The sequence below is a fragment of the Heteronotia binoei genome, chromosome 7 (genome assembly GCF_032191835.1).
Source record: "Heteronotia binoei isolate CCM8104 ecotype False Entrance Well chromosome 7, APGP_CSIRO_Hbin_v1, whole genome shotgun sequence".
Taxonomy (NCBI): Eukaryota; Metazoa; Chordata; class Lepidosauria; order Squamata; family Gekkonidae; genus Heteronotia; species Heteronotia binoei.
In genome coordinates this window covers 32,966,652-32,992,199 of record NC_083229.1, presented here as the reverse complement: position 1 = coordinate 32,992,199, position 25,548 = coordinate 32,966,652, and the positions used below count along the sequence as shown (strand labels likewise).

At 40.3% G+C, this 25,548-nt stretch overlaps 1 protein-coding gene across 1 annotated transcript in view; it reads left to right on the top strand.

Annotated features, from left to right (window-relative positions):
* EMC2 (ER membrane protein complex subunit 2) overlaps window positions 1–25,277 on the top strand; it is a 65,334-nt gene extending 40,057 nt beyond the window's left edge. Inside the window, exons 6-11 of the mRNA XM_060243321.1 lie at window positions 7,639–7,724; window positions 7,880–7,939; window positions 14,107–14,188; window positions 15,540–15,650; window positions 17,291–17,395; window positions 24,964–25,277. Of these exons, the coding sequence (XP_060099304.1) occupies window positions 7,639–7,724; window positions 7,880–7,939; window positions 14,107–14,188; window positions 15,540–15,650; window positions 17,291–17,395; window positions 24,964–25,050 (531 nt within the window). The 3' untranslated portion in view covers window positions 25,051–25,277. The remainder of the gene's footprint in view (window positions 1–7,638; window positions 7,725–7,879; window positions 7,940–14,106; window positions 14,189–15,539; window positions 15,651–17,290; window positions 17,396–24,963) is intronic.
* Window positions 25,278–25,548: the final 271 nt, after the last annotated feature.

Genomic DNA, 25,548 nt, shown 5'->3' with positions numbered 1-25,548 from the left:
TCCCATAAGAAGAAGAAGACTGCAGATTTATACCCCCCTTCTCTCTGAATTAGAGACTCAGAGCGGCTTACAATATCTTTTCCCCCCACAACAGACACCCTGTGAGGTGGGTGGGGCTGAGAGGGCTCTCACAGCCACTGCCCTTTCAAGGACAACCCAAGGCCATTCCAGCAGCTGCAAGTGGAGGAGTGGGGAATCAAACCCGGTTCTCCCAGATAAGAGTCTGTGCACTTAACCACTACACTGAACTGGCTTGATCCGTTTTGATAAAGCATCCTCTTCAAGAGCATCATCTGCTGCATTTATAATAACTGGGTATATAACACACTACACTCTGGAGAAAGAATCCATTCCTGCAAACTCAAGCCTTGGTGGGTGATTTGGATATAATCATAATCCATGGTTGGTTGAATCTCTTCTTTGGTTTAGTAAACTGTGGTTTATTAAATCTGTTTTGGGTTCAGTTAGGACTTGTTATGTCTGGACCACTGTTGTTTTAGTAGTCTGGATGCATACAGAACATTGTCTCTGGATCCAGTCATCTGATCAGCATCATGTAGGCCTAGATTTGTTTCCATGTGAAAACATTATTAACTATATGCACTTCTTCATTTTTAAAACTGCTGACTTTGTGTGTTTCTTAAGAACAGGTGAAGTAAGGGGACCTGGTTGCTGATGAAAGGTGTAATACTTGGATAGAATGGAACATTATGATGGCTTCTTAAAACATCTGCTATGTAGTGCAGCACAAACCCAAATTCCATTCTGTCATAAATTTCTGTAAATTGAGACTAGATTAAGGACAATCCTTTGCAAGTATGAGGAATAATTTTTGTCTTCTGCCTGAATAAAAATCTATCTAGAATATTTGTTTCAGACTTTATATCAAAGCTTATCTTTACATAAACAGTATTTTTCTCCCCCCCCCCCCGGCCGAACCTAAGAAGAGAAAATTTTTATAACACACTTGTCTACTTCAAGGAGTCTCAGAGTGGCTTACAGTCACATTCCCTTTCTCTCTCCACAGCAGTCACCTTGCAAGAGAGGTGGGACTGAGAGAATTCTGAGAGAACTGTGACTGGCTCAAGATTACTCATCAGGCTTCATGTGGAGGAGTGGGGCATCAAACCCGGCTCTCCAGATTAGAGTCTGCCACTCTTAGCTACACCACCACACTGGCTGTAGTTATCTTTTACAGAAATCCCTCTTAGAAAACTACCAAAAACTCAGTCCCTCCAGAATTTGAGCAAGTTAATAGCTTTCTGTACTTCTTCTGTGAGACTGTTCCGTAGTATGGAGCAGGCCTTGAATTCAGCAGGAGCTCACAGGAGCACAGCTCCTGAACCTTTCTGAGGGTTCCCCCTCCTCCTTCCCACTTTGCCCATTGAATAGTAGGTGCAGCTGCATAACAATCCCTGGACGAGCTCCAGCACCTATTTTTCTACAAAACGACCCCTGGTATGAAGGCTGAGGCTGCCTCTGAGAAGGCTCACAGGCAAGCCGTGGCCAAAAATGGTAAAAGCGGAAGGAAAACCAAGAGCAGGAACTCTCCAGTGGAACAAAGCTGCTGCCTGCATTCATATAGGCAGAAGAAGACATATGGGCATCAAGTGGTGAAGGACTTAAAGGTAAAAACCAGCACCTTGAATTGAACCCAGAAACCTAGACTCTTAGAAAGACCTCAGATGAAAAGATGGAAAGTGTGACGTGCTATCAAATAGGCTGATGGTAACTTGGCAACTGGGTGGGTTTTTTGGGGGGGGTGGGGAACTGCTCAACTGTCCCTTTATTGGGCAGTCTCCAAATCCAGTCTTTCATATTAAGTAATACAGGGCGTACTGTCTCCATTTGACCTTTATTAATTTAGTGCTGAGGGTTTAAGCACCATGGGACAAGAACCAGGACACTGAGACCACTGATAGTTGCTGATGCAGATCCAGAGAAGCACTCGGGCTGTGCATGTTGTGAATAAATGCCAGTCTGATTGTGGTGAAAATGACTTTGTTCTCATTATGAACAAAATGGAGTTTTCCACAGCATGTGTATCTAGCATTACTTTGTACTGGAGTGGAGTGAAGATGCTTGTTCATGTTTTCATTAGCTGCTGTGCCCCTAGATGCATTGAGTGTTTCCTGTGTGAAACAATAAAATGGCATATAAATTAGCCTGAGTAAAAACAATAAGATCATGCTGTAATTGTGATTTCCTTAACATTGCAGAGAAAGGCAGTGAACCCCAGTATTCTATGGTTTGGAGAAATGACTTCGTCTTCACTTGGGGGAAAAACAATTTTTAATGGATTATGTAACCCAAGTTAACATATTTCTGGGGTTTTTTTTAAATGACTTACAAAATAGAATTAGATCCAAAATGTGGCAGGCTTCCTTTTATTATGAGACATTCAACAAATTCAAAACCCATCTCCTGGTAAAAGCTCTTTCCAAACTGTGTGTTGGTCTGTTTTGCTAATCAAATGCAGAAGATGACGAACGTTCAAATCCTCGCTTCACTTTGAGACTCAGTGCTAATTAATAAAAAATCATGACCTATGGAGGATTGCTTCTGGAGCCAAATTGGGGATTATTCGTTCTTTTCAAAGAAATAGCTTGGAATGGATCATTGTTTAATAAAGAAATAGGGGACATACTTAAGAGTACCTTGGCTCATTTGATACCGATTATAGCATAAGTGTTTCTTTAAGATGACATATATCTTTCCGTTAAGAAAGATGGCTTTGCAGAGCCAGCCAGTATAGTAATCTCTATAGGTTTTTGTTCTGAATGCTGGGAAATGGATATGGGGAAATTCCAAGTCACCAGTTCTGCATGGTCAAGCAAAACGGATCTGGTTTCAGAGAAGCACACTTTTGACCAGGTCCGCAAATACTTTTTGAATGAAAAGGGAGGAAAGTATCCTTTTCGTATGTCAAGTTGGTTCTCAAGAATCTCTTGTTTTGAGAAGAATTCTGAGTGCTTTTACAGAAACTTTCTAGACTTACTATCAAATGGAATCATTTCTTGCTTTTCTAGCTGCCTAGTAAAAACTACTGTCTGAGGGGAGCTTATACATTGCTTTCACTCTGTGATTGAAATGTTCTTTAGATTCACCAGAACACGGCCATAAATGCTCTTTTAAAATTGTTCTTCTGATTATTATAACTCTTGGCAGCGCTCTGTGCTTTATAGGGCAAGTGGTAGAAGGAATGATTTCTTATAATAGGCATAAATAATATTTCCACTTGGAAACTCTTGTATGATAGATTTTATCCCCGCTTTTTGTTTGAGAAGACGTACGGATATCTGTAGGTTCTAAACTGATGCGAAGCTTTGGTTATCACTTTGCTTGAAAAGGATGCAGACCAAAGTTGAAGCAAGTTTGCAGTACCAAAATTCATCATTTGACAGGAATGTAGTTTAAAAGCTTATACTTTGGATATTAAAAGTGTAGTCTTGATGCCAGCTGAAGCATAATTCATACATTATTATTTTCTACAGCGAGAGTTTAATTTTTGTGTAAGAAAAAGAATATACATTGTAATTAATTAGTAGAAGTTCCCTCTCAACTAGCATATGGCGTTTGCAACACCTGCCCAACCTGTATTGTTTCAAAATACTTAATTAACAGCACGCACACCTTTTCTTACACTAAAATTAATTTTCCTTTAGAGAGTTGGAGTTTATGAAGTGGATGTGAACATCTAAATCTGCTATTCAGAATTTTAAATGATTTTTCCCCACACTATTATTAGCTTTATGGATTACGAATATGATAAGAACTCTTCAGTCAATCAGCAAGTAAACTAACAAAGTCTGATCAAAAGCATTTGACTTTAACAATAAGGGTTTCTCCTAAAACAGAGGAATGCAGTCGGCCCAGGTGGATAGTATCAAGAGAAACTATTCAATCAGCAAGCAGAGTACAACTATAACAGGGGTGGGGAACCTTTTTTCTGCCAAGGGCCATATGGATATTTATAACATCATTTGCGGGCCATAAAAAATTATCAGCTTTAAAAACAGTGCTCCGCAGAGGGAGAATGATTCAGCCCAGCAAAATTAATGCAAATAATTGTTTTTTTCTATTTGAAGTCATGAGGGGAGAGCCTAATCTGGCGTGCACACACCCACACCCAGCCCACTGCCCTAGGCAAATGCCTAGATCCAGGGCTTTTTTGTAGAAAAAGCCCAGCAGGAACTCAATAGCATATTAGACCACATCTCCTAATATTAGCATATTATGTCACACACATTAGCATGCTAGGCCACACCATCTGGGATAATCAAGGGCAAACTGAACTGTGACCGTAACTTCCAGGCCCTGCAGCAATTCTGGCCAGTCAGCCAGGCCCCAGGGAGGCTGCTGCACAGTACATCTGGGCCCTGTGATCCCTGCCTGGCCCTGGGGAGGCTGCTGCACAGCACGGCTGGGCTCCACGATCCTCGCTGGCCAGCCAGGCCCCAGAGAGGCTGCCACATGGCTCGGTTCGGCCCAACAATCCCAGAGGGCCACACCAAGTGACCTCAAGGGCCGTATATGGCCCTCGGGACAGAGGCTTCCCACCCCTGAACTATAATAAAACAGCTCTGTCTAGCAGTAGAGATCTGTAATAAAGCAAAATAATGCAGTGGGGCTGGGGATGAAGAATTGGAAAAACAGAACAAGCAGGCAAAAGCCGTCTATGGCAGGGGTGGCCAACGGTAGCTCTCCAGATGTTTTTTGCCTACAACTCCCATCAGCCCCAGTCATTGGCCATGCTGGCTGGGGCTGATGGGAGTTGTAGGCAAAAAACATCTGGAGAGCTACTGTTGGCCACCCCTGGTCTATGGCAATGAAGCAATCAGGGTAGGTAATATTTGTGTGTGCAGTAAGTGCCATCAAGTTGCTTCCAGCTTATGACAACCCTATACATTAATGTCCACCGTGGTGTCCTATTGTTAACAGCCTTTCTCAGGTCTTGAAAACTGAGGGCCACGGCTTGCTTGCTTGAATCAATCCTTCTCATGCTGGCTCTTTTCCTGCTGTCTTCAGCTTTTCCTAGCATGCTCTTCTTCTTCTCATAATGTGACCAAAGTATGATAGCCTTAGTTTGGTCATTTAAAATTCTAGGGAGAGTTCAGACTTGATTTGCTCTAGAACACACTTATTTATAATAGGTACTATTTCAATTCAATCTAAAGCAAGATTCTTAATTTAAAAAAAAAGTTGAAAAAGTGTCTTACTTTCCTATGATGATAGACAGTATTGGAGGACGAACAGTATTGGAGGATGCGGAACAAAACACATTATGTTTCTTAGAGGTAATCTGTTTAGAGCCCATTAAGATTCAGGATGTCTTGGGTCATGGCTCCACATGGGGTTGCTGGGAAAAAGGAAGTTGATCACCCATTCATATAGGGCAGGAGTCGTGAGTCTCTGTCTGCTGGTTGTCTAGCAGGTAAATGGTATGGGGACTCAAGATGTGTAGATGCTGGGTAGAGTGATATGAAAGCCATTTGTGATTAAGTGATTAAAATGTGGAATTCACTGCCAGTGGTTTTAAATACAGATGGTTTTAAAAGGGAGTTAGGCAGATTCATGGAGAATAAGTATCAGTGGCTACTTGTCATGATTACTAAAGGGAACTTCCACGTATAGAGGCGATCAGTGTCTGAATACCGGTGCCAGGAGGCAACATCAAGGGAAGGCTTCTATGCCCTGTTGTTTGACTTCCAGAGGATCTGGTTGGCTGCTGTGTGAGACAGGATACTAGACTAAATGGACCACTGGTCTGATGCAGCAGAGGGGTTGTTATGCTTTGATGAGACTTCTTAGATTGGTTCAGGCTGCCAGTTTTAGAATTTCACAGTTCTTGGGAAACGAATTCAAGCTAAGCAAATTGGACTTGTCTGTTAAATGTTGGAATTGCAAATTGGTATCTCTAGTTAGAGTAGAGATGACCAACGTGTGTGTTTCTGTATTTAAGGGCTGTAGTTGATGGCAGTGTTTATTATATGCATTTCTAGTTTTTTAGTGCATTGTCCAGTTTCTGTAATCAGGTTTTTTTATTTTTTCATCATATTCTCTTTTAATTAAGTTGTTTTCTAACATTGTATTCCAGTCTTATTCTTATATTTTCTACTGTGCTTCTTGCATTGCTAAAGTTTGTAATCCACCTTGAGTTTCACTGAAAAAGGCAGATTATAAATATACATATTTTAGAGAGCGGTAAGAATGCAGAGCGGGGAAATTTTAAAGGTGAGGATTTCAAGAAAGTTATTTGGTTGTGTTGTAGCACAAGAAATTCCGTGCACTGCTTGAAGAATTAGGCATTAAACACTCCTGACTGAACTCCACAGTTATCTGATGTGATCAAATGTCTGCTAGGAGTTAGTGTGAGATAATGATCAGTTTATACATGCGCTCTAGAAAAGGATATAGTGTTTCCAGTAGTAGAGGCGTAGGGGTCTGAATGGTTTCTGTTGTGTGGGAAGACTGTGGTTGACAAATAGAGCAGCAGCCGCTGGAAAGTCTAATTCCGAATCATTTGAGGAGGCCCTGCTTGTGTGTTTCTGAAGGAATGGCATTCAGAGGTGGAAAGAAAGAACCCTTCTCATGGTGATGAACTGTCTGCTCCGTTGCTGTAGACGAAGCTGTCAAAAAAAAAGGATCATTTTGGCGTATGCCTTGTGCTCTTAAGTTGAGGCTCTTAGGGTGTGTTTCTTGATTTGTTTTCCAGTTATGAAGTTGTTAATTTGGTGGAACAGCTGCCGTACAACTTTTAAAAGTTTAAAGAACTGCTAGGAACTGAAATTTTCCTAAGGCCTCTCATGCTGCCAGAAACGTTGCACCCAGCACCCATCTTTTCTTTTCTTTTCTTTTCTTTTCTTTTCTTTTCTTTTCTTTTCTTTTCTTTTCTTTTCTTTTCCTTTCCTTTCCTTTCCTTTCCTTTCCTTTCCTTTCCTTTCCTTTCCTTTCCTTTCCTTTCCTTTCCTTTCCTTTCCTTTCCTTTCCTTTCCTTTCCTTTCCTTTCCTTTCCTTTCCTTTCCTTTCCTTTCCTTTCTTTTTTCTTTTCTTTTCTTTTCTTTTCTTTTTGGTATGGTCATCGCAGTATGTGGAGGCTGGTTCTGCAAACTGCAAATATCTGTTTTTGGAGTTACATAATGCTACTGTAAAATTACATAGTTAAATGGAAGGATGGTATCTGGAGACTTACAGAGAGTTCTCTGGGTAATATGGCAGTCATTGTGGCAGTGTGATTTCTCCCCGCACCCCCCCCCCCCCCAGAAACATCTGTGCCTTGACCATCTCTGGGATAGAGCACATGAATGATAGGTTGGTGGACTTTGGGCTGGATAAAGATTAGGATCTCCTGCTGCTTTGTAATTATCACAATCTGGACAGTCACTTATTTGGATGAAATGATGCATACAGTTTACACATGAAAAGTAAAACCGACGTAATGTGATAGCAAGATTTTTTTGGAGGGGGGTAAATCTCTCAGCAGGATGTCATAGGGTATATTTATAAACTCCAGCCAAGCAGTTGCTCTCCAGTGAAATTCCTCTGGAACTGAGATAATAATTTGCACAGTCAAATTGCCTCCTCACAAAAACCTGGGGAATTATGAGCACATAATCCTCTGTTAATGTCAATCCGCAGGCAGCAAGAAAGCGTAAGATTGCCATTCGGAAAGCCCAGGGGAGAAACGCAGAGGCCATCAGAGAGCTGAATGAGTATCTGGAACAGTGAGTGTTTTTTTAGAGAATATGGATTGTGTTTTGCTGTTCCGATAGATCTTTTTTAATTAAAATGGAATTTACATTTGATTTACTCGTTTGCCTCCATGCTGTTCATTTTACAGAATTCCACTTTCCTTTTTTTCTTCTCTCCCTTTGTTTAGGTTTGTTGGTGACCAGGAAGCCTGGCATGAACTTGCAGAACTTTACATCAATGAACATGAGTAAGTTATTTGCAGAACCCTCTTCACAAAGGACCCCAAGGGGTTTTTCTTAAGTGCAAAGAACAGACGCCCATGACTGCTTCTGATGAAGGCCTTTCTTCTGAAACACAATTTCACTGTAGTAGTAGGACAAGCATTGTGCGCCTAAAAAGTTTGCTGAGTAGGCTTCCAAATTCCTTAAGATATTTATTTAAGTGCCAGAAGGCTTTTCTTTTTTTAATTGCTGATTTGGGATAAATGTTACTTGTTTGTCCGACAAATTGAATTTAAATGAGCACATCGCAAGGGCTGCCATCATTACTATATTTGTTTTTTATCAGTTCTACTTTATATAATAAATATTTTAGGTGGTTTCCTCCATGAGGAGATTTATGTTTTAGGCTGTTTCCTCTACAAGGAGACACGCTATAAAGATATGTTACAAAAATGTGCTTTGGTGTCTTTATTTTCATTAAAAGAAAATCTGTTGCTTTAAAATTAAAGGGGTTTGGTTGCCTGGCTACAAGACCCAGTGTAGTCAAATATGTTGAGTGTTGTAGAAACTTTCTTATTGGATATTTAATGTTTTTGTTAGCTTTTTATTGCTTTAGTGACAAGAGGAAATCCCAGTGTGAGTGGATTAGCTGACAGCCTTAGTTCTAGTTTTCTAATATCACCGCATTAATTTTAGCTCTCATTCTAAGGCAAATCATTGTAGGCCCCCCCCACAGTTTTTCTCCCCCCCCCAGCCCCCTCCCCCAGAATTGTACCACATTGTTTCCTTCATTCCTTTCTTTCTTCAGAAGGTAGTAAAGTAATGAGATTCTTAGGAGAACATTCTCATTGGGTTATAATTTTTTTTATTTATCTCAGAGAATAACATTAGCTCCTGTTAATCATTGGTTATTTTAATGCATGGGTTTTTGATGCATTTCAGGAGGCTAGCAACAAATAACTTAAAGTAGGTTTATTTTATTTATTTATTTCTGTTAGTTTGTACCTCGCTCCTCCCGTACATTGTTTAAATACATTAAGTTGAATGTGCTGTTCAACTTAATGTATTTAAACAGACTCACAGAGAGAATTCCAGGTAATACGTTATAGCAAAAATCTTGGTGATACCTCAAAGACGAACAACTTTATGGTGCCATAAGGTACTATGGACAATAATCAACTTTGTCAGATGCAGGAAATGTTATCCTTGCTTGGCAATCATAAAAATAAATGAGCAGAAAGAAAAAAACCCCCAATAAGGAATTGAAGGCAGAAAGTGCGGTGGTTATTTTTACAATCCAACTCATTTAAAATCAGATTTGAGGGGTCTTGCTAAAAACCAGTTACATTACATTAAATGTCTACCTTTTAAAAAGAGAGGTACTGTTTCAAAATGAAATCTTCCCTTAGTATAAATATGTAATGCTGGACCCACAATTAAAACACTACCCGCTTCAACCTTTTGAACATATTGCACGTAACGCTGATAAAGAGAGCTTCGACTCTTGAAAGCTTATGCCCAAAAAGTCTTGTTGGTCCCTAGGATATTATTGGACTCCAAGCATTAAGCCCTGCTTTCCTGTTCAAAAGGGAGATCTGAGAGGCCACATTTACCTTTCTTTGGGGTTGAAGCATTACCAAGGTAACACACTAAGTCATGCCTACTATAATCATGACAAATTATGAATATTCACGACTGAATGTTCCATGGAGGACATGGAGATTTCTTTTTCTTTCTTATAGGGAAAAAATGCAGTGTTTTGCTCAGCAGCCACTAGCCCTTGTCTGTGGTAGGTTTTGAGCACTTAGGCCTCTGTCCATTGAAGAGTGAAGCATATTTAAGATCACTGGTTTAAGTGTACTGAGGCATGCTTAGCTTTTCGGCAGGTTGTGTACAGAGCCAAAACATATAGTTTTACAGTGCAAAAAGGATGTGGGCTGCTCTAGGGCTCTAGATTATGCTCCTAGATAGTATTGCAGTATGGGTTAATTGTTAAAGCATGGTTAGGAAATGCATTAATCACCTTATGGGAAATGAGGTGCTCCCTAGGTTGTTTAAATCAGTCCAAAAGGCAGCCATGAAATGAAAGAGGCAGTGGAAGGTCTGCTGAATTTCTGTGGTGAGAACGTACAAATATATGATAAGAACAGTAACCTCTTCTTTTAAAAGTAGTCACCACTGATAATTCCCCTGCCCCAAAATGCCTAGCACCACAAAAAGAAAGGAAAGGAAAGGTCTCCTGTGCAAGCACCAGTCATTCTCGACTCTGGGGTGATGTTGCTTTCACAACGTTTTCACGGCAGACTTTTTACGGGGTGGTTTGCCATTGCCTTTCCCAGTCATTTACACTTCCCCCACAGCAAGCTGGGTACTCATTTTACCGACCTCGGAAGGATGGAAGTTCTGAGTCAACCTGAGCCAGCTACCTGAAACCAGCTTCTGCTGAGTTTGAACTCAGGTCGTGAGCAGAGCTTAGGACTGCAGTACTGCAGCTTTAACACTCTGCACCACGGGGCTCTCTACCACAAAGAGCAGGGACTGGTTTTTGTAGTAATATAGAAGAGTACTAGAATGGATACTGTTTCAGCTGCAGAAGATGTCTTCCATTGGGGCTTTTTTGTAGCAGGAACTCCTTTGCATATTAGGCCACACACCCCTACTGCAGCCAATCCTCCTGGAGCCTACAGGGCTCTTAGTATAGAGCCTACTGTAGACTCCAGGTGGACTGGCTACATCAGGAGTGTGTGGCCTTATATGCAAAGGAGTTCCTGCTACAAAAAAAGCCCTGTCTTCCATTATTTTCATCTGATTATTATCTAATGAAGAACAAAATAATCTTTAGTTTTGCTTTACATGTGGTGTTTTTTTGTAATAATAATATTGATCTCTATAGTGCTTAACAATTAAGCATTGCATAAAAAGCTGGCAAGCGCCGCCCACAGGTTAACAGTCTGAAAGCCGGTAATAGGACAGTACAAAAATGCCATCATCTGTGAGAAAAGAATGAACGTATTTCCAAATTTCTTTGAACAAAATGCACGACTGAACTTGCTCATTAGCCCTATATGGCCGAGGACCTGCCTACCTTAGGGACAGCCTCTCCCCATATATTCCCCAGAGAGCACTGCGATCTAGTTCACAAAATCTTCTAGAAATCCCTGGGCCAAAGGAGGCCAAATTAAAAACAACTAGAGAGCAGGTCTTCTTGATATAGGCACCCCAATGGTGGAACCAGCTACCGGAGGAGGTGCGGGCCCTATGGGATCTCAATCAGTTCCGTAGGGCTTGTAAAACCGCCCTCTTCCAACTAGCTTTCTAAAACAGAACCTGGTAATAACATCAAGCCATCTTTGTACATACTGAGATTGTGGCATTATTAAGTAATACTGGTTTTAGACTATTTATTTAATATATTTAACCTATGAATTGTATTTTAACTGTATTATCTTGTTTTTATTGTTATAACATGGTCTATACCATGTCCTGTAAGCCGCCCTGAGCCTGCTTCAGCGGGGAGGGCGGGGTATAAATAAAAATGTATTGTTATTATTATTATTATAAGATACTAAGCTGATAGTTTTAATTTTGTCCCCCCCCCTTTTGGAAAAGTAGTTTGGCCTCCTTTTTTTATCCTAGAAATTATGTACACGGCAAACCCTTTTTGCTGATGAATTGTTACCTCTTTGCTATATGAGCACTCTGAAGTGATTTTAATAACCTTCCAGTAACTGGAATTATGAATGCATTCCATTCCGAGATTGTGACACCTCATAATAGGAATAGGAACAGTCAAGGCAAGAAATGACGTGAAGAATAAATAATACAGATCTGCTGTTAAAATTTCAGCTTTAAAATGGAATATGTGTAACACAACTAGTAATTATTTAGGTTTCAGGATTTAGCACTTCAGATCTTTGTGGGTCAGTCACCAGAGGTCACCATGATATCCAGGTGCATGCACACACATACACACACGTGCACATTTTTAAAAACAAAACAAAACAGGAATACCTTGGCAAAAATAAGTTTGGGGCCCATATGCTTATTTTAATTTATGAATTTATTTAAAATGTTCTCATGTCACCTTTCCTCCCAATCAGGGCCCACAAGGTGGCAAACAGTAAAACATTTAAATAATGAAAAATAGAGTTAAAATTAGAAAATTCAATTTTTACAAGCCACATAAACACACAGCACTGGAATATATTACACAAGATGATAGCCAATACTGTTACTTGAGGTATGCCGGACAAAACAAACATTTCTTTTATCTGCTGGCAAAAGACACTGATAGAGACAGATGAATTTCTCTATGGGGAGAGAGTTCCAACATTTTGGTGCCACAATGGAGAATGCCCTTTTTCAGGTTGCCATCCATCTAGTCCCAGATGTTGGGGGCAGTTGAAGCAGGGTCTCCAAGGATGACTGGAGTGAGTGGGTAGGTTCATCAAAGTAATGTGTCATTCCACCCCAGGCAGCTGTGTAGTGGCATGAAGCATGAGCATTCTTTTCTGTCCTAGCACAAACTGAAGGGAATGAATAATCAAGAGCTGCGCTAATGAAGTATGTATATATTGTTGACTAAGATCACAGGGGTGGGGAGCTTTAGACTGCTTAGTACTGGAACAGGCCCTCATCTAATCATATTCAGACTACATTTGTTTCTTAGGGCCTTGTTGGTAATTATGTCTGTCTGTCTATCTATCTAGCATCGAGATACTTGGTCACAGTCATAGCCAAGGCTCATCTGATAAATTTAATACTGGCCTACCTGACAGGGAGGTTGTAAAAATTACTGTGATGTTGTATGAAAAGCAGTGTGAAGAATTATATAAGTGCTCAAATAACTTTAAAAAAACTTTATATCCTAGAGAAAGAACATTATACAAAAAATCCAAGCTTTTGCAGTGAGAGACAAATTGTGTTTGACTACTGCATATCACAAAAGAGCATCTTGGGAAACAAAAATGCGTAATGGTGCATGCAGTGTGTATTGGTGGGGCTAGTTGACTGAAGCATGAGTTGTGGTGTAAGATATTATACAAGATGTTATAGCTCTGGCTTGTGAATCAGATGTCCCTGTTGTATATATCAAGGTCAGAATGCTCATTTTTCTGTGCTCTGTTATGCTCAGAAAATTGGTAAGTTTTATGATTAAATCTGGATATCAGCAATTGTGCTATTGCTAATGTCAGTCCAATTTGTATAACAGATGAGATTTTTAGAATGGACATAGAGTTGAGTAGACATGCACATCTCTGGCTTCCAAATTATCCAAAGCCAAAATTTGGAGGCAAAGAATTGTACTTTGGCCAATAAACACTATGATATTCTTGGCTAGATTAATCTGTTCAAAATGAGAGTACATTCTGTTTCTCTTGCATCTCATATGTTAAGATGCCCATCTACTGTAGTACTTGTAGACCTCCTTAATAAGAACAACAAAGTGTTTATAGACCTGTCAGGATGCTGTAATTAACCATCCCTTAAGACAGTTCACACAAGCAGCTCTGCTGCTTTCTCTCCTTGTTCTCCATCTTGAAGTCCCTAGGAATCGTAATATTATTAAATCAGATGCATGCACTAGTGGCTGACAGCAGCACTTTTCCTGCTGCTATAATTAAGGAATCACTACTGGCTGTGTCTTGGCACCAAGAAGGTACCACATGGCCCTCTACACTGTGACCACTCTCAAGGGGAAAATTATGTCTTACGTGGATGTGCAAATTGGGCCTTTAGAGTAGGTTCAGGTTTAGACCTGGGGAAAACAAAGGGCAAATAAGTTTCTCTAGTGCACTAGGGAAAGGAAAGGTTCCGTGTGCAAGCACCAGTCGTTTCTGACTCTGGGATGATGTTGCTTTCACAACGTTTTCACGGCAGATTTTTTACTAGCTGATTCTGCAATAACGTGCACATGGGACTCATGTGCAGCAAGATAATGAAGCTCCAGAAGACTCCTGCAACCTTCTGTACGTCAAGTTTGAGAGTCCCTCTTTCACACAGTAATGAACAACTAAAAGAGGAAAGCAGAAAACTTGCATTTTTGTGTTCTGTATAGTCTCCGGAATAGCCTTTATTGTGGAAGTTCTGACAGCGCTTTGGTCCTACTACTCCAGTAAATGGAGAATGACAGCTGCAGCTGCTGTCTTCTGTAGTTCTCTTTTAAATACCTCTTCCTGGTTTTGTTCTCCAGTTATGCAAAGGCAGCGTTTTGCTTGGAGGAGCTCATGATGACGAACCCGCACAACCACTTGTATTGCCAGCAGTTTGCAGAGGTGAGTATTTTGGAATTCCCTGAGCGAGTAGATGCTGTCCCGAGCGAGCAGCCAGTTGGCAACGTGTATGCTGATCTTGTTCTTTAGTTGCCAGTTACTCACTTGGTATGATTCAACTACGGCATCTTCTCCTAATTACTGCTGCTTATTCAAGTGGGGGGAAAATTCCAAATAAACAAGCTCATTAGGTAAGCTGCATTTTACGGTTTTTATTAATTCTGTCCACTCTATCCCATCACTGTACATCATTCTCCCTCCCCCCCTTTCCATTTTATCTTTGCTACAACCTTGTGGGGTGTGGATCGGGATTGTGACAGGCCCAAAGTCACCCAGCAAGCTTCCAGAGTGGGGATTTGAACCTGGGTCTCCAAGATCTTAGCCAGATGCCCTAACTACTATGCCACACTGGGTCTCCCCTTGTCCTTGAATTACTCAAATAACAAGAGACTGTTTTGGTCCGTTATTCAAGCTGTATTAGTCTGATGCTATTTCAGAAGGTTGGTCTGTTGTTGCACCACAAAGACGACCAAAATTTTATTTCAGCATATTTCATAGATCCCATTTTATATGAGTAAGTGGATCCTTGCTTTTCAGTCATTTTACATAGCAGTATGAAAGAAACAAACATCAGGGTCCACGGGCCATGAAATGAAGGAAGCACAGGATGAAATGTAATTATGTGAAATTCAGATCTAATCAAGAAAAATACAGATACCACTCGCTAGTAATCCTAAAGTAGTGGACACCCGAAATGGGTGGGGAGTCTTAGGTTTCACTAAGACATTTTGTACTTTTTGTAAGATAAGGCAGCTTTACTGGTGAAAGGTTCCTGTGTTTTTCTTGATTAGCTTTAAATTTTATGTAATTGCTTTTCAGCCTGGGCTTCCAGTGTTTCATGGCCTTGTTGACCCTGATGTTGATGGTTTCTTTTACTTGTATCTGCTACAAAAATCCAGCCTAATGGGAACCCACTCATTATATGTGAACTGGTGGGCTGTAGTCCGCAAAAGCTTGTTCTAGCCTGTCTTTAATATTTCATATAACATAAGATTCCTATTTATCTCCCCCCCACCCCCAGTGTACTGGAGGGAAGTGCTGTCAAATCACAACTGGCGTATGGTGACCCCACAGGGCAAGAGACTAACAGTGTAGCAACGCTGGAGTTTCTTGTTGATCTCCCATCCAAGTACTAACCAGGGCTGTCCCTGAGTAGCTTCCAAGGTCTGCTTAGATTGGATTAAACTGGGCCATCCAAGTCAGGGCCCTACGATATGAAGACAGCTTATATCTAATGCAGTCTCCTAGTGTGAACTGATCAGTGCTTATTAATTGGTCTTGCCTTATGCAACAGGTTAAATATACCCAAGGAGGGCTTGAAAACCTTGAGCTTTCGAGAAAATATTTTGCACAGGCGCTGAAGCTGAACAACAGGAACATGAGAGCATTATTTGGGCTGTACATGGTGAGTTTGAAGGAATTTTCCCCTCCTTTTGCATTTAGCCAGAGTAGAGAAAGTGAGAGGGGAATAAAAGGGAAACCTGTGCTATTGGTCTGTCTATATAAATCCTTGGTAACAGTAGAATTATATAAGACTTCCAATCAACAAGTTTTCTGTTTGCTTCCCGTCATCATAATTTATCTTGCCTTAAAGTTAAAATGATGAAAATGTAATAGTTGTCAGCACTGTTGCCTTTGGTTTACTTGAGCTGGTATTACATTTCTGGCATTTAGCACAACCCTTTAGAGAACTTGGGTTATTTGTACTTACTGTTTTAATTGTTCTGTAGTTTTCAGGGGGTTAAAGCCAGTGCTGATCTTTTAGGAGGACAGACCTAGGATTTTTGGTTTACCGGAATCTAGAAGGCAAAATGTGTTTGCTTTTCTTTGTTTCTTCCTTTTTACAATAAAATTAGCACTTTTCAGATTCTAAAAGTATTAATATTACCTGAACAGATTTCACTTCTGTGTGTGCACAAATGCCTCCCTGTATTAAATTCACATTCTTCTATATTTCAATTTCATTTTGCAAGACTGGAGCAAAGCTGTTAATGATAGGACATTTTGGAGGCTATTAATTCATAGAGTGGCCATATGTCGGAAGTAATTTGACGACACATAACACACACATGTTGTAGTTCCTGCACGCTCACTTTAAGCAGCAAAGCTCGGATATTGAAAGAGCCACTGCTTATAATTAAAACCCAATACGGCTTATTTATGTCAGCATAGAAGTATAAACATTGATTGATAATCTTTTCAGATTGCAAGTTAAACTTCTTTTCCCCCTCTCAAGGTCACTTGTGACTTTTGCTTTATTATCTGTTAATAAGATTTGGAGTCCTTTAAAACTGCCGGATCAAATGAAAGCTCTCACAAAACTAGCGGTCAGATTGTGCTGTACAAATGTTTGCGTTTTCTGGAAACAAGGTCATTCCTGCTTTATGTTTTAGCAGCATTTTTTTTCCTGTTAAAAGTTGTCTTAATATTTCATATTTTAAGGATTGTAATTGAAATAATATTATTTTAATTGGGTAGTCAGGTCTTATTTTTAAACTTTTCCTCCAAAGTTCCTGAACTGTTACCAAGGCGATGGCTGGAATCCAAAGAGCTGCTTTAGATGTACCTCAGGGCTCACAAGAGTATGGTTTTTTGAATTTTTCTTTGAACAGCAAACTTCTGTGCTATATTGCAAGGAGCTTTGGAAAGTCCCTCGAGTTTTAGAACAGCACAGAAAACTGTTGTTTCAGCAACACAGGCCCAGAGGAACACAGAACCTTGTGATGTTGTTCATATCTTGGTGGAGTTCATGGCCATGCCCTCTGTAGCAAATGAGAAGTTCTCCCATCCTATAGAAGGGAAACATCCCCTTCACTCCAACCAGGTTTTTGAATTCTTATTCCTGAAAAGAAGTGGGTGATGGAATTCCCGTTTGCAAGATTTTTTAACCCCCCCCCCCCATCTAAGCGGTCACTCAAGCAATGCTTTATTTCTAATTATTTGTTCTTCAGTTGTAGTGCTTCTTCGCTTTCCATGCATATGTTTTAGTGTTTTGGTGTACTTTTCAAGGTTATGTTGCTGATGGTTGACTTGTTCCACATCTAGGCTGCCAGCCACATCGCGTCCAATTCTAAGGCAAGTGCAAAAATGAAAAAGGATAATGTGAAGTATGCAAGTTGGGCAGCAAACCAAATAAATCGAGCTTACCAGGTGAGTGTTAATTACCTGTTCTGCATGGGGGGGGGGGGAAATGCTTAAAAACTTGCGTGTGTGTCTGTGTGAAGGTGGAAGGGACTTTTGCAGAGGATAGAAAAGAAACTAGCAGATCTTCATATCCCTGCATTCACTTCTCAGGGCACTTTGGATCAGAGCGCATGTGGCATTCCACCTCCCCTTAAAAACCATTTTGAGTGAAGAAATTGTCTAATCTATTATAATTTCTTGGTGTCATACCATTGAATCGTCTTGCATTTACATGTATATAATGCAGTCTAACCACCTGTAAATAGGAGTGCAATTAACTTCTGGCATACTTACAATGTTAAGCTGTGCAATCTTGTTTCCTGGAGAGATGGCAAGCTTTCCTTATTTCACCAGAAGGGGCTGGACCATTGGTTGGATTCAGCTATACAGTCTTAAGCAGCAGTGCTGTTGAGATGCTTTCAATAAATCCTTTTATTTTGTTTTATATGTTTTTTTAGCAATTTCACAACCTGCTGTCTAAAAGGGAGGGAAAGGCAGCATATGTATTGAATAAATATCGGTGGCTGGATTTAAATGTTAAATTTTAACTCAAGTGAAACTCCTTTTAAAACTCGATTGTGAGAAATTAGTTGAGTCATGATGGCGTATACTTTCCTGCCTTACTACAGTTCTCTGAACATGGCAGCGTAACTTTAAAAAGTACTTATTCAATTTTATAATGTATGGTCTGTATGTGTGTGTGAAGTTATGTTGGAGTTGGATCAAAATGATTGCAAATTGGCCCCACTCTTGGTTGATACTTACCAGAACAGATCACATTCTACACAACCAAAAATATATTTAAAACAAATGTCATAATTTCTTTGTGACTTCATATGTTTGTGATATATTGCATGCTTCAGCTGTATTTTAACAGAAAAGTGACAAATACCATATCTAGTTGAAAACTGCAAAGGGAATTTAAGAATGCAGGATGTAATTACATAAATTAGAACTTGGCCAGGATCTCAAGTTAACACCCTACTCTGGCAAAAGGTACCATAAGAAACCTTACTGAATAAATACCGAACCTTGTTTGACGTGTGAGCCCTGCATGATTTGGCCTGCTCTTGTGTTTACATTTGAACCGCTGAAGAACCTAAATGCTCCAGCAGATAAGGTTGACAAGTCTGTATATGGCTCCCCTCCAGCTGAGTGGACATTTTGGCATGAGTCTACTGTGCTGCTGAAAGTTGCCGTCTTGTCAACCAAACGTGCCAAGGTGTGGGGGTGGACACTGGAAAATCTCCTTTGGGACCTGGCCCATAAGCTTTATTTTGGATTTCTTTCCCTGATGTCATATTTTGCTCTGTTGTTCTCCTTCTGTTCCAGGTCATCTGTACAGTTTAGCTGTGGGGCTACATACTTGGGGTACATTGGTGTTCTTTAGTTGCACAGTAGTAAATTTTCATGGCAGGTGCTCTGTGAAGGAAGTAAGATGTTCTTCTTCGGAAGAGCTTGCTGAGTGTTACTCCAGATGCTCTGCTCTGGTTTGGTTAAATTTAACAAGCTGGTTAATTTAAAAAATTAATTAAAATAAGAAAGCAATAATAGGCTCTAGCTAAGAGGTTATATTATTATATAAAAATTATCCTATTCCTTTACTAGCCAAACACAGTTGTCTGGTCCTATTTTAACCTCAAAATGTAGAAATGTTTGAAATTTGTAGAAAAAATGATTAAAAGTTAACCTCTAATGGAAAGATAGTTTGAGCTTTCCCCAACTGGCCAATGAACAAACTGTCGAAGTAATATAAATTTAAATATATTTGCTTAGCTAGATTTGAGTCCAGTACCACCAAAGAGAGCAATCCTAAGCAGATCTGCTCTGAATTCTACTAAGGTCTATTCGTTGGGGGTTATTCCAAGGAAAGTGCTCTTAGGATTGCACTGATGGTGACTGTAAGCTCATACTTGGAAAATCTTGTTGGTCTTTAAGATGCTATTGAACTCCAGTCTAGCTGTTCTACTGCAGACCAACATGGCTACCCTCTGAAAATATACTTGCTTAGATTGTATCGTATTCTGCTAGCCATTGGAAGGGACTATAAATCTGTATAAGACCCTGAAGCCATCCCTGTCCATTAGGGACTTTCCAATATTATTATATGCTTCCTGTGTGTAACTTTTCCATATGATAGACAGACAGACACTTCTTGTGTGGATTCTGTCTGCTCTCCAAAAACTGTACGTTTCCTGTCTTTACAGTTATAAGTTCTAGAAATTTAAGTTCATTTCTGGGTCCTCTCTGTAGTCCTACAATAGAAACTTTGCAGACACCGTTTGGCTATAGAAATTTCCAGAGGCCATCCAAGTACAAGGTACTCTCCACCTCACCGCCAGAATGTTACTAGAAGTACTATACCTTCAGGGGCTTTGCTTCAGGTGCCCCTGTCATCTGAGGCCAGATGAGTGGCAACCCAAGAAAGAGCCTTCCCCCTTATGCCATTAAAATAGAGTTCTCTCCAGGGCTTTTTTTTTTTGGCAGAAAAAGCCCAGCAGGAACTCATTTGCATATTAGCCCACACCCCTGATGCCACAATTGTTTCACACAGGGCTTTTTTGTAGAAAAAGCCCAGCAGGAACTCATTTGCATATTAGGCCATACTCCCTGACACCATGCCAGCCAGAACTGCGTTCCTGCTCAAAAAAAGCTCTGGTTCTCTCCCTAGGGAGATTCCTCCACCACCACCCTGTCATCTTCCACCAGTGGGTGGAGGCTTTTATGTTTGGTTTGGCAGTTCTCTTTCCTGTTGTTGTTTTAATTGGTTTATTTTTTTTAAAGTTGGTTCTAATGTTTTTTATTGACCACTGTTTATTTGGTCTGTGACCGTAAATAAACTGACTGACTGATCACTACCTTAGGGGTCCTAAGTTGATGGAAAGGCAGTATTAAAATGTTTTAAATAATAAAATCACCTGAAGAAGTCAGCAGTGACTCACAAAAGCTCATACCCTACGACAAATTGTGTTAGTCTTTAAGGTATTACTGGACTCCTACTCTTTTCTACTGCCAGACAGACTAACACTGCTACCCATCTCCAGTAATAAAATAAAAAATATGTTAAAATACTGAGGAGAGTCTCTAAAATCAAAAACTTCTTCTCCCTTAATTTGTGTTCTTTGACATTTGAAACGAAAATACATTTCCCTAGCTCTCTGGTTAGCTAATTGGTTTAGCATATTTCGAGATAGAAACACTTTAAGTGGAGGTTTAATCTTCAGCTAAAAAATGAAGCTTTAACACTTCTCTCCATGCCTTTTTTCAGATATATGGGTTTTTTAAATATTTGGCTATATTCTTTAGGTTAGGAATCCATTTGTTGTTTGCATGTAGTGAGGTGATTTTTTAAAAAACCATTTGGGACAGCAAATAAACCATGCTTTCAAAGAGGAGAGGTATAAATTATCAGAATTGATACATAAGGCTGTTTGGCAAAATAATTATTAACTAAAATTTAACTAAAATTGGAATTATTGACTTGGTTGGTCTATCTTCCAGAATTAAAAGGTAAAGATAGTCCCCTGTGCAAGCACCAGTCGTTTCCGACTCTGGGGTGACGTTGCTTTCACAACGTTTTCACAGCAGACTTTTTACAGAGTGGTTTGCCATTGCCTTCCCCAAACTTTCAGAATAGGCTAATATAATTAAAGACAGAAATTTTGCATGTTAACAAGGAACTTTCCTCATGTTTAATGACTTTGGTCCACTTTGTTCTAAATGAATAAGTACAATACTATTCATTTTGAACTCCATTTTCTACTGCTATGTAGCAATATCTTTTGACAGTCTTCTCTGATTTGTGTCTGTATTTTTGAAAGACTTTTTGAAAGCCAAAATGTACTCTTAAAGTTTGGGGTTTTTTTGTAATCTGTTTCTTCTCAAGAGGTTAAACCTCTGTAAGTCTTTAGTTGGGGCTACTCTAGTTTGTTTTTGTTGGCTTTTGTTCATTTTGGGGGTGGGTTTTGTGCTTGCAAATCTTATTTGGAGTTTTAAAAAAATTCCTCAAGTTTGAATGTAGCTGAAGGGGGTCAAAGGCAGGTTAACAGTTCCTGCATTTTGTTTCAGCTGGGATATTACCTGTCTGATCACCGAATTTTGTCAACAGGTCACATTTGCTGAATTGAGTTAATTACGAGGAAAAGGGGACACATCGTAAATCCAGGGAGCAAAGTATGCAGGACAGCAGCAATACTTGAAGAAAAAAGCATTAAGCTGAAAATTTATTGAGTGCTCAGATGTGAATGTTTCATTGAGGAACAGGCTGTTTTTACTTAATGAACCATTTTAGCTTATGGTACTTTAAAGGAGAGAGCCATACTTAGGCCGTGCGTGTGTGTGTGTGTCCAGTTCCCAAAACACAGCAATGTAAGCTGTGACCAGAGTTGTCCATTTGGAACTTCTATTGCTCAGGCCCATGTGAACTGAATGGAACTTGTCTAAACAAGCTAGCCCAATTCTTGTATTATAACTAAAAGTTTGCGGTAGACCGTGCCCTAACTGATAAACCTGCTGTGCAAACTACATGAGTGGTAGAAACTGTGCTAGAGCTAAATCTAGGCACCAATGACTTGGAAGTTCTCCTACGTAAACCCAGCATGGAAGGAATAAGATTAGCTGAAAAGAGCTGTCTGACTCTTGTGCTGCCTCCAACTCATATCAGTAAGGCTTTTATAATAAAAGTGGCTCGTGCTCCTTGAGGTCAGTTGCCAAGAACTTTTCTCGAATCTAAGTCTGTGCGAAAATTGGGAGGCTAACATATTTTCAGTTTGTTCTTAGCATTTCTTGACATTTTAAGTTGAGCCAGGGCTTTTTTTGTAGCAGGAACTCCTTTGCATTAGGCCACACACCACTGTAGCCAATCTTCTTGGAGCTTACTAATAGCACTGTACTAATAGCCCTCTAAGCTCTTTGGAGAATTGGCTGCATCAGGGGTGTGTGGCCTAATATGCAAAGAAGTTCCTGCTACAAAAATAGCCATCAGCTCATTCTTAAATTAATTTGTTATTTCCTTGGTCTTTATGTGATGCAGAGCTGTTCTGTTCTTTCCATTGATGCTACTGAAATGAATCCACAGGATCCAACCTGCTAGACTACATTTAGGGAGCAGTCCTAAGCAGGTATACTCAGAAGTAAGTCCCACTTTGTTCAGTGGGCCTTATTCCCAGGAAAGCAGGATTGCAGCACCAACTGCTTGTGCAAGGGAAAATGTTGAGAACTTGATCCCCCTTTCCTCCCCAAGGGACAGTGGGAGAAATTGGGCGCATAATCCTCACACAGCACATGCTTTGCATGGATTGCTTGCCTTCCTTCCCTCATGTGGTCAGAATCTGTTATTCCACTTTAAATGGCAACCATAGTTCATGTTGCTTCCAAACTAGAATTTGTGTGGTTTGTGCTTGTCCTGCAAGCCAGGATTTTGAACCACAGTTAGTTTGTGGCTTGTAATTCTGGGGTCTGGAGGAATCGTGCAAACCATAGAAAGCAGGTTGGACGAAAGTCAAACTGTGGTTTGCCCTTAAGCGGAAGTATTAATTGACATGTTCCCTGTCTGCTGAAAATTGGAAAATTGCAATGAGTTTGTATTGTAATAACAATACCTTTTTATATATGGCAGTTTTAAAATGTTCAGGGTGTTTTAATAACCCCTACAAGAGTTGTATAACAGAGTAATGATACTGACAGTATTATTTCCTATTGTGGACACTTAGCGGTGGTTCACATACAGTAAGGCCAGCAAGTGAGAGCCTTGTAGAGGGCAAGTTTGAATTAGGTTTTTCTTGGTTCATGGCTCAGTCTGTATGCTGCATCAGCTCCCACACCTTAAGGAAGGAAGGTTTTTGTTGAACGTTTGGCAACACCCAGTCAAATCCTGCAGAACGTCTTGCAGAAGGAGTTGGTTGAGTAGATCTCCACTGCCTTCCCTCCTGCAGCCTACAAGATAACTGCAGATTTGGGTGTTCAGAGTTAAAGGAACAAAAGCAAGTGTAATTTCTTGCTTTCAGGGTAATTTCTTGATTTGTTTCCTCTTGCAGTTGTCAGCTTGTTCTGAAAATTTCCCAGAGTATGACAGGTTGTATGCAAAGGCTGTGGGACCTGTTGAGAAGGTTTTAGAGGGAGGACTAGGTAACTTATGTGTGTGGTGCTATTGTAATATGCTGTCTTAGGGGAGGAGCCATGGTCCAGTTGTAGAGCAGACTATCCCAGCTTCAGCCTCTAGTACAGGGGTGGCCAAACTTGCTTAATGTAAGAGCCATATGGAATAAAGTCAGATGTTTGAGAGCAGCAAGACACGAATGTCAGATGTTTGAGAGCTACAAGACAAAGAAGGAAGGAGGGAGGGAGAGAGAGAGAGATGGGAGAGGGAGGTGGAAAAAAGCAATTTTCACTTTAATTGCATTCTCCAAGTTGCCAGCTGACTTGGCTTGGAGAAATGATTTAAAGCAGGGGTGGCCAACGGTAGCTCTCCAGATTTTTTTTTGTCTACAACTCTCATCAGCCCCAGCTATTGGCCATGCTGGCTTGGGCTGATGGGAGTTGTAGGCAAAAAAAAATCTGGAGAGCTGCCATTGGCCACCCCTGATATAAAGGGACAAATGCCTTCTCCATGCTGGCCAATGGGGTGGTGGGGGCTTCGAGAGCCACACAATATGTGAGAAAGAGCCACATGTGGCTCCTGAGCTACAGTTTGGCCACCCCTGCCCTAGTATCTCCAATTAAAAGGATTAGGTAATGAGTGATGTGGAAGGCTCACGCCTGAGACCCTGGAAAGCTGCTTCCAGATTGTGTAAGGTCAATATTGTCTATTCAGCCATTTGATCCAGTATAAGGCAGCTTTATGTGTCCAGTCCTTTCTGGGAATTGAGAATTACTTTGGCTTTTTTAGTATTGTATATAGAACCTAGAGCCCCATGGCACAGAGTGCTAAGTTGCAGTACTGCAGTCCAAGCTCTGCTCATGACCTGAGTTGGGTCCCGGCAAAAGCTGCGTTCAGGTAGCTGGCTCAAGGTTGACTCGGCCTTCATCCTTCTGAAGTCAATAAAATGAGTACTAGGGGTAAAGTGTAGATGACTGGGGAAGGCAATGGCAAACCGCCCCCTAAAAAGTCTGCCGTGAAAACATCGTGATGCGACGTCACCCCAGAGTCGGAAACGACTGGTGCTTGCACAGGGAACTGCTTTTACCTTTTATAGAACCTAGTAATCCACTGGTTTCCTCCCAGATTCTAAGCCTAATGACAGTTTGATTTGTGATGATACACATATGTTTTGGTTTGTTCAGCTTTCAGTGTCCACTTATGATCCGTGAACACATGATTATGTGCCCCCTCCCCCTGTGCACTGTGGCTGTCTAGAACTTAAGATAATACAAAAATGGGCATTAGCACATGTGGTTACTTCTGCAGTCAGCTGTTGATACATATAATTTTTCCTGTTGTAAAGCATTAGAATAATTTTACATATGTTGTAATAATGTTGCAAAATAACTACTTACTGCATGTTCCATGAAATAGAATAATCCTTCTCTTTCCTTAGTTCGCTGGTCGCAGTAAGAAAGAAACCAAGTACTCTCTGAAAGCTGTGGAGGACATGTTGGAAGCACTGCAGATCACACAGTCGTAAATGGTCACAAATCCACCCAGCAGTAGATATTCCCCCACTTTAGCTTCATGTTCAAATGTCAGCAATCTAAAAGTCACGTTAATTTTAAATTCCCAGTTGTGTTAACAGCAGTTCAATGTAAGTAAAAGTGACTCTCTTAAAGAATGTGTTTTTTAAAGATGTAAGATGCCTATTTATTGCTGCTACGATGAAAGCCACTGAAATGAATAAAAAGAGTAAATTTATTGGATGGCCACTGTCTTCAGATCTTGTGTGAATAGTTAAATGCTTTTAAGCCATAACCCGATATAGAAACAAACCCACATGATGATAAAGTGGAATGATTTATCAAACTTTGAGTAGGAGTGTGATGGGAGCAGTACATGACGATGAGTAACATATGGTACAATAAAACCTTAACAGAACAATTGATGGAGCAATAATAAAAATTATGCGTACTGAGTGGTGCTCTGAAATGTTGACCAGGAAAGGATTGCCTGTTTCCATTCATTGATGTAT